Source organism: Salvia splendens, chromosome 13 (genome assembly GCF_004379255.2).
Source record: "Salvia splendens isolate huo1 chromosome 13, SspV2, whole genome shotgun sequence".
Classification (NCBI taxonomy): Eukaryota; Viridiplantae; Streptophyta; class Magnoliopsida; order Lamiales; family Lamiaceae; genus Salvia; species Salvia splendens.
Window position 1 is genome coordinate 8,851,443 of NC_056044.1, and position 13,510 is coordinate 8,864,952.

General features: G+C 34.2%; 1 protein-coding gene across 1 annotated transcript; it reads right to left on the reverse strand.

Annotated features, from left to right (window-relative positions):
- On the reverse strand, positions 1-779 carry LOC121761398 (ethylene-responsive transcription factor 1B-like). The gene has a single exon (XM_042157048.1). It carries the CDS (start codon positions 769-771, stop codon positions 211-213), a length of 561 nt encoding a protein of 186 aa, XP_042012982.1. The 5' UTR covers positions 772-779; the 3' UTR covers positions 1-210.
- Between the last annotated feature and the right edge of the window lie 12,731 nt (positions 780-13,510).

Below are 13,510 nucleotides of genomic sequence, written 5' to 3' on the forward strand. Positions count from 1 at the left end.
GGCAGACCAGACAAAAAGATAATATTAGTCATGACCTTTAATCGCAAGCAACCGAACGAACGACCCCTAATGATACTATAGACAAGACAATAAAAAATTATAGAAGGTCTCAACGCATCATTTAAATCCATTAATTAGCTAAACCAAAAGAGAGCTAGCTAGCACCATTAGAAAATGATTACTAATACACATAACAAAATGAAAAATCAGCTAAGTTTGTGATGAGGAAGAAGTCAAAAGGGCCTCCAAATATTCAACTCCCAAATCCTCCAAAACCACAAGAGCACTACTATTGTTGTGATCATTCTTTCTTTTCCTATTCACACTCTTCTTATTATTCTTCTTCCTCATCGAATAATGCTTTCTCTTGAGCGCCATCGCCGGCGAGCCTCCTTCCTCCTCCTCCCCACACTTCATCATCTCCTTCAGCGACTCCTTCACCCTCTCCACCGGAAAATTCAGCACCGCCGCGCACCCCCTCATCGCGAACGCCGCCTGGTCGTACGCCAGCGCGGCCGCCTCCGCACTGTCGAACGTCCCGAGCCACACCCTCGCCCCGTTCCTCGTCGAGTCCCTTATCTCCGCCGCGAACTTCCCCCACGGCCGCCTCCTCACCCCTCTATACGCTCTCTCCCCCGAGGAGGCCGCCCCCTCGGCCAGGACGCCGTAAAGGAGCATTTCCTCGGAGTCGTTAACGTTAAAAGGGAGTCCGGAGACGCCGTTGCCCCACGACATGTGTTCGAATTCAAATTGGAACAAAGAAGAATCCATAATTTAGATTTTTGTTCTTACAAGTTTGACGATACTTTTTGAATATTAGGGGGCTTTATATACCCTGCGATTAAGTGGATTATTTGATTAAATAATAATAATAGTATACCTAAGATTATTTAAAATTAGTAGGGTGGGGTGGAATTGATGTGTTTGGAGTTGGTATTTTATTTTCACTATATGTGAAAATGATGGTGAAATTTAATTGGATCGCTGACGCCCGGCGGCGCGGGTCCCACAGTATAATTCACAATCTATATGCTTGCGACTCATAACTTTTTTATTGTTTCATTTGGTTTTTGAGCTTTTGTTTCTTTTTGAGCTCTCTAATTGTTTGTTATGTTCGTTTGAACAATCATACTACTCAATCAGTCAATTAAAGTATGATTTCTGAGATCATGTATTAAAGATTAAAAAAAGTAATATTAATAGATAGGAAGATTCAATTTTTTTGGTAATATAATGTATGATGAAAATGTTTATAAAATAAAAAGTAAATTAATTTTGTGGGACGAAACTAAGAAAACTACTATCACCATTCCTAAAAAATAGACTAAGTTGTAGTAAATGATAGTACACGTTTTGGTGCATAATTGGTAAAGTAAGAAAGATGAAGAAAAAAATATGATAGAAGTAGTGATAGTGCATTGTGAGGTTCATATTATTAATAGTTTTTTAATTGTTTAAAACTTTATATATTTAGAAATTGATATAATTTTGGTGGACAGTTTAAATTGGTAAAACTAGTTTAATTTTTGGTGTACGATAGTATTTTTTTTGTGGGACTGAGTTATTTTATAATTTTATCTTGAAAGACGTTCATCTTTAGTTGTAATCGAATTTGATAGAATATCAAAGTAATGATGTTTGAAGGATATATCTTATCTCCACAATATGTGACACCGTAAAGGAATTGGAATAATTAAACCGATACACTACATGATTAAACATATTCTTGAGGTTTGATTAGGAATCAGTATATGAAAAAGAGGTTGAAAACTAAAAGACATTTAATGATGTAGCTAGAAGAAATCAAAATGGCCGGTTGATAGTAATGTAAATAAAAATGTATTCAAACATGCAACGTTTATACTAATGACCAGACGAATTTTCTTTTTACTAAATCAATTTTAGAATATTATACTCTATTTGTCCAACTCTAAGTGAACCATTTTTCTTTTTAAAATGTCTCACTCTAAATGACACATTTCCAAAAATAGAAACATAACTTTTTATACTTTTTTTTCTCTCTCTCTCTTATTTTATTATCTCCACTTAACTCGCAAAATAACATTATATAAAATTTCGTGTCGGAAGAGAAATGCTCCACTTAGAATAGGACGGAGGGAGTATATGCTAGCTAGTATTAATTTATTACTTAATCTAATTATTCATTCACTTTACAGCTATAACTAAAATCCAATAGTATCATGATATCTGAATTAAAAATCTGGTCGGATTAAAAATGCATAAATGTAAACTCTAATTAAAGAGAAATGTCGAGTATAATTATGATAATATACCTTTAAATTAGTAGTCAAGAGATAGTTTGATTAGTTTATTTGAGTCATGTCAGCCCACTTGAATACTAAAAAAAACAATTCTCTCTCTCTGACTGCCAGTTTTGAGATTCAGCACACGCCTTTTGTTTTTAATTTCAAAACACTGATCAGTTTTTTCTTTGAATTCTAGAATTTTTCGTTTGAAAATTCAATCTGAGTTCATGAGAGTAGGGTGGGTGGGTGGATGGATGTTTAACACCACACTTATGAACTAAATCACCTTATTATCTTATTTGTTCCACTCTAAGTAACTCATTTTTCTTTTTGAAACGTTCCACTATAAATGGCACATTTCTAAAACTGGAAATATCACTCTCTCTACGACTCTACTCTTTCCATCTTTCTTACTTTATTCTTTCTACTTAACTCACAAAATACCACTACATAAAATCCCTTGCCGGAAAAGAAATGTTCCACTTAGAATAGGGTGGAGGGAGTATATTCAAGCGAGGTAAGTCGCACAAGTGATGCACACATATGATATATACTCTATCCGTCTCCAGATTGTTAAGTCATATTCATTTTTTAGTCATTTTAAGGTAGTTGAATCATTCCTATATTGGATTTTTTTATTATACTCCCCCATCCCTAAAAAATACTTAGATAACATTTGAAACGACGCAAGTTTTAATGCACAATTGGTAAAGTAAACGAGACAGAATTGGTTTATTTTTAAAGGACATCCAAAAATGCAAATGTGGTATATTTTTAAGGGATGGAGGGAGTATATCTCCTACTTTGCCCTTTTCCCCCTACTTTATTATCTATACATTAACATTTAGACATAAATTTCTTAAATTTCCGGTAAAAAACATTTCAACTAACTTGGGATGGAGGAGTATTAAAGATTACACTAATTCACCAAATTTGTTTTCAACTACTATTCATTTATGTATTAATATACGGGATCAGGCCAAATGCGAGATGATATTCATTAGTGTATATTTATCAATTTCACTGACGGATCTAGGAGAAATAATATTTTAAAGACTATGAAGATGTGAAGTGGTAGTAAGGTTAATAGTGATAGTATAATTTAATTACTAACACACCAAAATTCCATAGAATTGTGAATAAGCTTGGTTTTATTAAATTTTTTTAGCATTAGCTGAGGTTATTGTAGATTTATCTTCATCCGTGAATAGTTAAATTCTAAAATATTTTATTTTGTTAAAATACTTTGTAGAACTCTTACAAGTTACATCACTTAGAGGTAAAACATGATTGATATACAAATTATTTTGTATTATACACATTCTTATAAAAATATACTGTAGTACTTACTAAATAATATCCACTGTTACGAATTATTTCTCATTACATTTACACGAATGCTCTACCGTTGCATTTGTAGCTTTTATCTATTGACAACATGATGTAGTTTTTGTATTATACCCATTCTTATTAAACCATAATGTACTAAAAAATATTTACTGTTACCGAATTATTTCTTATTACACAAATGCTCTACCGGTGCATTCGTAGTTTTTTTTCTATTCACAACACCCAACAGGTTATTTTTTTATTATTATTACTATTATTACTATTAATATTATTATTATTGTTTTATTGTTATTACTATCTTCTAAGACGAAGTATTGTACAGTACTTAAATTCTAAGCATTTTACTGGAAGCTGGTACTGGATATTATAATTATACTAAGAATGATAGTACTAGATAAATTAAGTATATCTACGCCTGTCTGTCTATTTATAGTCAATTTCATTTAGATTTACCGATACTAAATATATGTTAATTAGTAACAATCAAATTATCACATATATTTAGGGTAAGTTTGAAAAGTCGAACATCTGGTCAAGACTTCTGTAAAAATACCAACCAAGTCACCAAACTATCCTTGAAACGTGACATGCAGAGGTAGGAAAAATCTAGAAGAAATATGAATGATTTTTGAACGTGTAAAAAATTCAATTCATATGATAACACTACTAACTAGCACGAGAGTAATCCAAACAAATCCTTTTTCCAAAATTTACGTATAGTGAAATTATTCATTTAAAACAAAAATAGGAGTCCAGATTCAGGCCCCTGAAAGTCGTTCCTACATGCTTGGGGGTTTGGTTGAAATGAAAGTCCTCATTTAGTGACCAACAACTTGTTATTTGTAATTAGTAGCAAGTGGGCTTAAGAAAAGTTTATATATTTCAATTTAGTTAATGAAGAATTGGTAAAATATAAGAGTACAAATTTTATTAGTTTCAATTCGGTGAAAATAGTAAAATATAAAAGAGAAAAAAAGTACTTAGAGATAGTGTCAGTTGAGATATATTTTATTAGTAGTGAAATTGTTTCCAAATATTGGAAATTGACTAATTTGTGGGAGAGACTAAAATGTTAAATTGAGACTTCATTTGTTTGAACTTTTGGTCCGAAGTTCTCAAAATAAATACTTGATGTTTTACCTTAAACTTTGCATATATGTATGTGTGTATATGAATACACAAAAATCAATTTATATTATTGCAAAATTCAGAGAATCATTTTTCAGTCATTCTTGTGAAAATCGACTATGCATTGATGCATTTTCTTATTGAATAAGTGCAATGCCAAGCTTCAAAACCCATGATCGACGAATATTTTGTCTACTTTTTAGTGCTGTAATTTTACTATATGTGCAATGACTTTATATACATATATAATTAATTGCATTGTACGTATTAATTTCTTACAATAAAAAGACCCTACCACCGTACACCAAAAAATATACTCTACAATACTTATCTTATTTGATGTTCACAAAGTCTTTTCTTTCTCTAAGATTTGACTGCAAACCATATTTTATATCTCAAATTTAAAAATACCTTTTATTTACCAAAAAAATCATACTCCCTCTATTCTATTAAAATAGAAATTTTGGAATGACTCGAGTTTTAATTTATAAATGGTCAAATAAAAGAGAGATAGAAATAAAACGAAATTTAAGTATTGATAGTTGAGAATGGACCTCACCTCATTATAAAGAAAGAAATTATCAAAAATAGAAGTAAACAATTTTTATGGGATGAACCAAAATGGAAATAGTCTTTTATTTTTATGGGACGGGAGTGAGTATATATCCAATATCTGAATTTATTAAAATTTGTGTTCTAAGATTTTTATGGGACGGCTAACCAGTTTAGATAGAGTCAGTTGGCATTCAATGTTATTGTTAAATGGTCATTATAGTTGCGAGAAAAATCAATAATAAATGTCACGTATGAAAAAAAATGATATTTGGTCCCATTTAAAGGTTACAAGATGACAATAAATTTAGTACGAATTGAGGAAAAACGGACGACTAGAAATCAAATAATCATATGCCATATCAACCACGAAAAACTTGAAGCTTTTATTTTATTATTGGAAATAATTAAAATCTTGTACAAGAACTTTTGTTACAATGTTCTAAAATTTCTAATTAATATAAAATAGTTCATCAAATAAAAATGAGTTATATATATGTATATAGTAAAAGACATAATAATTATTAGAAACAATAGTTATGCAATTTGATGCAATAATGAAAATATTAATATTGAATTAGAGGTAGGATATTTAATATGAATATATAGGATAGTATTATTGTGAAATGACGATGGAGACATGTAGGGCTGAAAATGTCAATTGGCCAATAATTTGAGTCAAAGCATGTTTTGTCGTGTAGCGGCTGTGCCATGTCAAATTTGTCAAATGATTTTGCTTCACTCACATGGAATCATCAACCATATTTATTGTAGTAAATTTCAATTCTGACGATCGCAAATCTATATAATTTGAATATTACATACTTTAACTTTATTTTATACTCCTGCGTTATAATGACCGATTATACTTTATGACTGTTTTTTATAAATAGAAACTTTAAAAATAGCATAAATTTTAGTTCACATTTAATTAGTTAGAGAGAGATAAAGATACGAATAGATTGAAGTATTATTAGTAAAGAATTGGTCTCACTTCATAAAAGAAATTTTTTTTATAAAAAAGACTTTCTAATTTCAAAAGACTAGCTAAAATGAAAATAATTTCTACTTTTAAAGGATGGATGTATTATGGAATATCATAGGCTTCATATATAGTGCTTTTACTAGAAGGACTAAAAATATTTTAAAATAAAATTAAACCTTAATAACATTGGAATAATAACAATTTAAATTTAAAAATTTAGTCAAACTTTAGTCAGTCTTATCAATTTTAAAAATTAAATTACGAAGTTAAAATTTTCTGATTCGTTTCATTTGTGTACAAAATGTTGTCGTTTGACAATGCTCGAAACAATGTTTTTTTTTAATTAGATTACATATTTTTTCTTCTTATTCTTTTCTTTTCATTTTAGTATCTATTTTCCTTTCTTCTTTTATGTTTTGAACATTACTAAAGACGGTGTTTTTTTACAAGTATGAGACAATTGAGAAAATTTAAATTTTTTTATTTGATCTTTTATATTCAAAATTTGACTAAATATTTTAATTTAAATAACCATAATTCCAATAATATTATCAAATTAAATTATGCTTCATATGTAAACAATAAAAGCTCTTCAATCTTCTCATTTTGAGATGCACATGGATTTGTAAAGTGGGCTGAATTAGTCAACTTGTGTGACGCCCCTTCGTTCCTTTCTTTCGAGATAAATCAGATTTATTAGCTTAATTGATTTTCGTTTAGAAGACGTGTGATCGTAGAATTTTCGTTGTAATCCCGACCTTTTGAAATTATAAGTGCTCGATCTTTGAGAATAAGGAATAAGAAATCATTCATGCAAAAGAGAATAAATTAGTGCAATACTTTGTGAAGAGGATTTTACATATGTTTTGAGAAGACAAAGTGAAAGAGACTCGCTATGTTGCTTACATCATGTGGTACCACAATTGTGGAATGCAAAAACCTCCACCTTAAAGATTCTAACACTAAGCATTTGGTTGTTAGCTAAAAACAGTAGATTAGGATTGGGACAAGTCCCTTCCCTTTTCTTCTTCTCGATCGACGACCACATAAGACTCCAAATTTGACAACCATATGCCTCCTTCTCCTTGGCAAATTCTTGCATCGGAATGGCAGCAACATAGGCAAGAGTACCTACACTTGTGATACCAAAATAGTTAAAGGAAGGAGATCAAGTATAGTAAGGACAAATATGACATCACAAATAAAAAGGAAATGGGCAGCTAGCATAGGGGCAGCCAAGACACCCCTACAAACTCATGAGATCAGCCAGTTTAAGGTCCCAAGACCTGCACAAATTAAGTAAAGAGGTAGGAGCCTTTGTTCCCCAAGTTTTAGTCACAAACAACCAAGAAATGTGGCTTTAGGCCATCCACAACGCTGTTCCTATACCGTTCCTATACCGTTCCTTAAACCACTATTTGAGGGCCCCACTGTACTTTTTTACTCCATTCCTTAACTAAGGAACGGAACCTGCAACCCTCCGTTCCTTAACCGTTCCTTAACCGTTCCTTAAATTACTATTCATTCAATTTCATTTTTTTTCCAACCCAATTCAATTTAAATAAACACACTTTAAAAAACAAACACACTTTATTAAAAAAACACACAACATTAAAAAAAATTACAACTTAAACGTAAAAAAATAAAAACACACAATTAAAATCCTAAAAAAATAAAAGTACACAATTTTAATAATTTCATCCGCCAAAATTTGCCCAAATGTGCTCAATTAGATCATGTTGGAGTTGGGTGTGGGCACTAGAGTCGCGTGTCCTTGCACGAATAGATAACCGTTCTTGTATAGACGGATGCGCTCCACTTTGACGCATTTGTTCATAAGGATCCATTAGTTTGATTAAATTTGGGAGAAGGAAAATATAGTTGATTTGAGATGAAAATTGGGGTGGAAATAGAGAGGAATAGATGTGTGTTTGTGATTGAAATGAGTATGAAATAGGAGTATTTATAGAGTAAATAAATAAAATAAAAATAAAAAAAAATAAAAAACGGATATAAAAAAAACGGTCTCATTACCGTTGCAAAAAAAAAAAAAATTTTTTATTAAATTCGAATTTTTTTTAAAAAAATTAATTATTGCGTCACCGGACGAAGCCCACTCGCGGGGCAGCGAGTGGGCTGCACGCGTCGAATGGGAGGCCCCCACGTCGCCTCGGCGCGTGGCGGAACGTTCCGTTCCGCGTTCCTCCGGAACGGAACGCGGCACGGCATAGGAACGGCGACGGCACGGAACGGCGACGGAACGCACCCCGCAACGCGTGCCGCCGCGGAACGGCATAGGAACCGCAACGGCACAGCGTTGCGGGTGCCCTTATAAACCACCCAAGGCCACTCCTCTCCCACACCTCTCAAGCACCCCAAAGTTCGAGTATTATCAAGGAGTATCAAAGGAGAGGCAGTTGCAGGGAGTAAGGAGGTCAGCCAAGAAACCAAGGATTCACCAAGTGAGGTAATCCCCTCAACACCCCTCCATCGCATCATATAGAACAGCCACATGAACAAGAACTTAGAATCATAGGAGTAACATCGACAACCAAATGCATGATCTTTAGAACAAATAGATAGCAAGAGAACATAGAGTTAAGTGCCCCGGCTACTGCCAAAGTTTCACAATAGGAAGCTTCTACCATAAACCCCAAAGAGCAAGATACAATAATCAAGTTATCACAAGATTAAGAATTCGATCACACCCATAGTCAATGCTTTTAAATCACATGGTTGATGCCAGAACTCAAAAGAAATTGAGTGGAAGGGGAAAGGGGAGAGGACTTAGCTTAGGGAATGAGCTGTCCGACGGAGTAGCGACAGGGATCTCGACGAAGGCAGCCGACGCGGGTCGCCGGCGTCGGTGTGACTATCTCGCGGAGGGAACGACAGCGGTGCTCTGGCAGCAATGCTGAACCGCCGTGGAAGGGAGCGAGAGAGCCGGAGACGGCTGTGAGCCATCTAAGAGGGTTGGCCTGCTATGGTGTCCGCTGAAGGTGACCACCTTCACGGTACACGATTCTCAGTTATGGTATGAATTTGAAGAACTTAGACTGATCAGTTGGACTTTTAAGATCATAAAAGAATTTAGTAAGCTCGGGTCTTTTTAAGAAAACTCCCGTGTGTTACTGTTGATGGATGACAACTATATAATGTATGTTTTGCTTTTCGGCACGTGTCCACTGAGTAGTCCTGTACTCAGCCCTGCATGTATTTCTAAATGTGCAGGTTGAACGTCAAGAGGAAGGATTATTGATCGGAGTCGACGTTATTAATTAATCAAGTGGATCTTTACACGATTCGTGTCTTCATACACGAAGTCGTTTAGTAAGGACTTATTCCGCTGTACTTTTGCTAAGTGAGAATTTCAAAGTCTCACCATCGAACTCTGATTTAGTTGATGAGATGATTATTTTATTTCTGAGACCATGTAATTGAATACTTGGCTTCTATTTTATGGTATCAATCGATTCGGCAAGTATCTTGAGTTCTACCCCTTTTCTTTCCCCATTTCTTTAATCCCTCTTATTAGTCGCGGATTACCCGCTTTCGCTATCATTAGCAAAATGCGATCGTGACAACTTGAGGGCCATGCCTATTATTATAAAAATCAAAGTTCTATTTGTCATTTTATTTATTTATTTAAAATTATAGAGAAAGCGAATAAATTGAGCTTTGATTATTGTGAAAATTGTAAAATTAAAAGTACCAACAATAATTTTAATGTATCATAATCAAACTAAATGTATAAACAAAAACAAATTATGATAAACGAGCCTTAAACGAGCGTGATGCTCACAGAATGTGCTTACACATCAGGTATGTAACATATCATTCCTCTTTTTATATAGTCTCGTCATTTACTAGTAAATAATAGCACATGCATCTGTTGCCCTGTATTAAGTATGTATTATTATTTTGGCAATTACATACACTGGATCATGAATGTGTGCCTAGATATTGTTGCTTTCCATTGTTAAATGCACACACCTGTACAATTAGTGGCTGTTCGATTCATGAGACTAATTAGTATGAAGATATAGTACAAGACGGGCCTTGTCTAGAATAAAATTAATATTGAATTTGGAATTATTGTTTGGTTTACTAAAGTATATCTTGGATAATTTTAGTAGTATGATGTTTGGTTGACCAGATTAACTACATTTATCTATTTTTCAAAAAATATTCAAAATAATAAAAATGCATAATTATTTAAAATAAAATTTAAACTATTTCAAATTATTTTTATTTGATATATTGGGTATTAGTAATTAAAATAAATTACTCCAAATAAAAACACTAACTTCTACACTCCAAATCGACATGAATTCTACTAATTGATGGATTCTGCTGGTAAATAAACAAGATCAACATCATTCTATTAAAAATCAGAAATGATTAGAAAGACCTGCAAATCAAATTGTAACAAAATAAACTGCCTCAAATGGTCCAATATATATAAAATACCACAAACACAATTAAAAAAAAAACTCTAGCGAAATTTGCATAATTCACTCAACAAAAACAATGGTCCCAAATTATTAACTGCCGAATGCAGCAAAAAAGGCAAATCACCCAATGTTTGCAAAAAATATCGGTAAAAAAACCAATAAAATCAGTTAAAAAAAACGGTGATAGAAATAAGCTGCTGGAAGACAAGAAGTTGTGAGGCTTGGCGGCGGCGCAGATGAAGAGATTGGCAATGGCAAGGGAGAGTTTTCTCGACGGCGGCATGGATGATGGTTTTGCAGAAGAGTGGCAATGGCAATGGGAGATAAAATAATCGTAGGGATTGTGGGGAGATGAATAGTCTGGACCAAAATGGTTAAAATGGTATTAAGAGGTGGGCTTTTGTCTTCTGCCTGCAGTTGCTAATATTTGTGGTTCTCCATCTGAAGTTACTACATTCTTCAAGTCATTCTTCAGGTGAAACTAACTACTCCCTCTAGTCACATAAAAATATGTGCGTTTTTCATTTCCATTTGTCCAAAAAAAGTATGAGCATTTTCATTCTTGAATGGTGTATCAGGCATAGCTTAGGAAGATAAAGGAGGAGAAGTAATAGAAGAATTGCTATGATTGATAATTCCTTGATATTTCATTATTGTAGAGGTTGACCCTTTATATAGGGCTGATACATGTGTAAATAAGGAACAATATCAATTAATCTATTATATTCTTGTAGTATAATTGTGGAGTATAATTAGGATTATTCCCCAACATCTTTTCCTTTTTTAACACTCCCCCTCAATTTGAGTAGTGAGGTCTCCAAAACTCAACTTGCCAAGTACGTTCATGAGACTTCTTGAGTTGACTGCTTTGATGAGGATATCGGCTAATTGATCCTCTGACCAAACAAATGGTAGCTCCAAAACTCCACTTTCTAGCTTCTCTTTTATGAAGTGTCTGTCAACTTTGAAATGCTTCGTCCTATCATGTTGTACTGGATTCTCAAATATGCAGATTGTCGTCTTGTTATCACAGTACAATCGACTTTTGTCTTGGGTGAACCCTACTTCATCCACCAGTCTCCTTAATCAAAGGATCTCCATTAATCTACTTATTATCCCTCTAAACTCAACTTATTTACTTGATAGTGGCACCACCTTTTGTTTCTTACTCCTCCATGTTACTAGATTACCTTCAACAAAGGTGAAGTATCCAGCTGTTGATTTTCGATCGACGGGATTACTGGCCCAATCAGCATCAGTAAATCCATATACTCCTCGATGATCGTTCTTTCTAAACAGTATTCTATGCCCATCTATGCCCAGATGTTCCCTTCAGATACCGCACAATCCTCAATGCAACTTCATAATGATCCTTCTGTGGTCGATGCATAAATTGACTCACTATTCCCACTGCATAAGCGATGTCTGGTCTAGTGTGAGAAAGATAGATGAATTTTCCCACTAGGCGCTGGTATTTGCCTTGGTTTGCTAATTATTATTATTATTATTCTTCTTCTTCAGAGATCTGCAGTCTGTAGTTTACTAGGATTGGTGTATCTACGGGTTACAGTCTATCAGACCCGTTTCTGCCAAAATATCCAGGGTATACTTCTTTTGTCTTAAAAAGATTCCTCCCTCAGAATGCAATAATTCTATCCCAAGAAATATTTGAGATAGATGATCAGGCATGTGATTTTGTCGTCTTTCTTCTTATTCAAAAGTAGAGTATGATCTGAATTACTTTGCTTGAATCCATACTTGACCATGGCTTCTTTGAATATTCCAAACCAGACCCTTGATGACTGCTTCAGTCCATAGAGGGTCTTCTTCAACCAACATCCTTCTCCCCTTTTAATCCCTCATAGAATTCTAGGGGTGCCTCCATGTACACTTTTCTTTTCAGTTCTCCATGTAGGATCGCGCGGGTCACGTCAAATTGGTGGAGTGGCCAGTCCCTGTTTGTAGCCACTGATAGTAACACTCGAATGGTGTTCATTTTTGCCACTGGAGAGAATGTCTCATCATAGTCAACTCCGTAGGTTTGTGTGTATCCTTTTGCAACCAGTCGTGCCTTGTACTCCCCTCGTTCCATAGTAATAGAGGCATTTCATTTTGCGCACTCATTTTGAAAAAATAATTATAAATAGTTAAAGTGGAGAAAAAGTAAAGTAAGAGAGAGAATATTACAGATAAGACTCTTCTCTACATTACTCTCTCTCTTACTTTACTCTCTCTCCACTTTAACTATTTAATATCATTTTTTCAAAACGAGTGCAGAAAATTAAATGCCTCTATTACTGTGGAACGAAGGGAGTATCTCTGTATAGACCCATCTGGCCTCCGTTTGATGGTAAACACCCACTTGCATCCAGCTGCCTTCTTGCCATCTGGTTTTTGCGCTTTTCCCGAGTGTCGTTTCTCTCTAGGGCTCCCTGCTAAACATGCCCACGGTTCACGAACCGGCGGTTCCGGTTCGGAACCGGCGGTTCCGGTTCGGTCGTCTTCGGAACCGGAACCGAACCGTGAGGCTATTTCACGGTTCCGGTTCCGGTTCCGGTTCGAAAACCGGCGGTTCCGGTTCCGGTTCGGAACCGCCGGTTTTCCGGCGGTTTTGGCGGTTCCGGTTTTCGAACCGGCAGAACCGCCGGTTCAATTTTTTTTTTTTTTTAAATTTGAAATTTGGCTTTATACAATAAATCGGAACAAGACAATGCATAATTCAAGCACAAATAAGACGAATAAGGAGAAAATGAAATAAATTTTATTGATTTTGA

Bases quoted from the DNA above. Each gene is read 5' to 3' on its own strand.
- LOC121761398 (XM_042157048.1), bottom strand. From the start codon at position 771: ATGGATTCTTCTTTGTTCCAATTTGAATTCGAACACATGTCGTGGGGC.